The sequence below is a fragment of the Oxyura jamaicensis genome, unplaced genomic scaffold (genome assembly GCF_011077185.1).
Source record: "Oxyura jamaicensis isolate SHBP4307 breed ruddy duck unplaced genomic scaffold, BPBGC_Ojam_1.0 oxyUn_random_OJ46234, whole genome shotgun sequence".
In the NCBI taxonomy this organism is placed as follows: Eukaryota; Metazoa; Chordata; class Aves; order Anseriformes; family Anatidae; genus Oxyura; species Oxyura jamaicensis.
In genome coordinates this window covers 1-1,382 of record NW_023305949.1, presented here as the reverse complement: position 1 = coordinate 1,382, position 1,382 = coordinate 1, and the positions used below count along the sequence as shown (strand labels likewise).

The 1,382-nt window shown below is 47.5% G+C and overlaps 1 protein-coding gene across 1 annotated transcript; it reads left to right on the top strand.

Moving 5' to 3' along the window:
* The first annotated feature begins 41 nt into the window (after positions 1-41).
* Positions 42-1,219, top strand: LOC118158833 (olfactory receptor 14C36-like). Its single transcript, XM_035313519.1, has one exon. The coding sequence runs from the start codon at positions 164-166 to the stop codon at positions 1,121-1,123; it is 960 nt and encodes a 319-aa protein (XP_035169410.1). The 5' UTR covers positions 42-163; the 3' UTR covers positions 1,124-1,219.
* Positions 1,220-1,382: the final 163 nt, after the last annotated feature.

The following is a 1,382-nucleotide window of genomic DNA, read 5'->3' as shown; positions in this document are numbered from 1 at the left end:
CAACCACAGCTCTAGCAAGGCACCTGCAACAGAGGTTTTCCTGAAAGAGGAGCATCAGTTTTGAGGTTTAACAAGAAATAAAGTACATTTTACTCACAGAATCCAGCCTAACATTTTTCTGTATTTTCCTCCTCAGACAGGTCCCCATGCCCAAAGGAATCAAATGTCCAACAGCAGCTCCATCACTGAGTTCCTCCTCCTGGCATTCGCAGACACAAGGGAGCTGCAGCTCCTGCACTTTGCGCTCTTCCTGGGCATCTACCTGGCTGCCCTCCTGGGCAACGGCCTCATCCTCACAGCCATAGCCTGTGACCACCACCTCCACACCCCCATGTACTTCTTCCTCCTCAACCTCGCCCTCCTCGACCTAGGCTCCATCTCCACCACTGTTCCCAAAGCCATGGACAATTACCTGTGGGACTCCAGGGCCATTTCCTACTCAGGATGTGCTGCTCAGGTCTTTCTGTTTGTCTTCTTGATATCAGCAGAGTATTATCTTCTCACTGTCATGGCCTATGACCGCTACACTGCCATCTGCAAGCCCCTGTGCTACGAGATCCTCCTGGGCAGCAGAGCTTGTGCCCAGATGGCAGCAGCTGCCTGGGGCAGTGGGGTTCTCTATGCTGTGCTGCAGTCTGTCAATACATTTTCCCTGCCCCTCTGCCAAGGCAATGCTGTGGACCAGTTCTTCTGTGAAATTCCCCAGATTCTTAAGCTCACTTGCTCACACTCCTACCTCAGGGAATTTTGGGTACTTATGGTTGGTATATGTTTTGCATCTGGATGTTTTGTTTTCATTTTTTTTTCCTATGTGCAGATTTTCAGGGTTGTGCTGAGGATGCCGTCTGAGCAGGGACGGCACAAAGCCTTTTCCACGTGCCTCCCTCACCTGGCTGTGGTCTCCCTGTTTCTCTGTACTGGCTTTTTTGCCTACCTGAAGCCCCCCTACCTGTCCTCCCCAACTCTAGATCTCATGGTGGCAGTTCTATACTCAGTGGTGCCTCCATCATTCAATCCCCTCATCTACAGCATGAGAAACAAGGAGCTCAAGGGTGCTTTTAAGAAAGCAATTTTATGTCTGTTTCTGAATCGTGATAAATTACATCTCTTTCTCCACAAGTGACTTCCTGGGGGTGATTTGAAGGCCTGGTACTTGTTTCATTAAGAGTACTGTTATATTTGTCTTTATCTTTAATGTCATTTCCATTTATTACTTTCTAAAAAAAAGCTTTTTATTCATCCAGCATCTCCTGAGGTATTAAACTGCTCTGTTTACTCTGCATAATTTTTGCTTCCCTTTATGTCAGCACTGACTTTCTCTTAGCATCTGCTTAGTAAAACAGGATCTCTCCAATGCACTGCCTCAAATCCTGCCTCTTCTT

Excerpts from the sequence above, each read along its gene's own strand:
- LOC118158833 (XM_035313519.1), top strand. The coding sequence starts at position 164 with ATGTCCAACAGCAGCTCCATCACTGAGTTCCTCCTCCTGGCATTCGCA.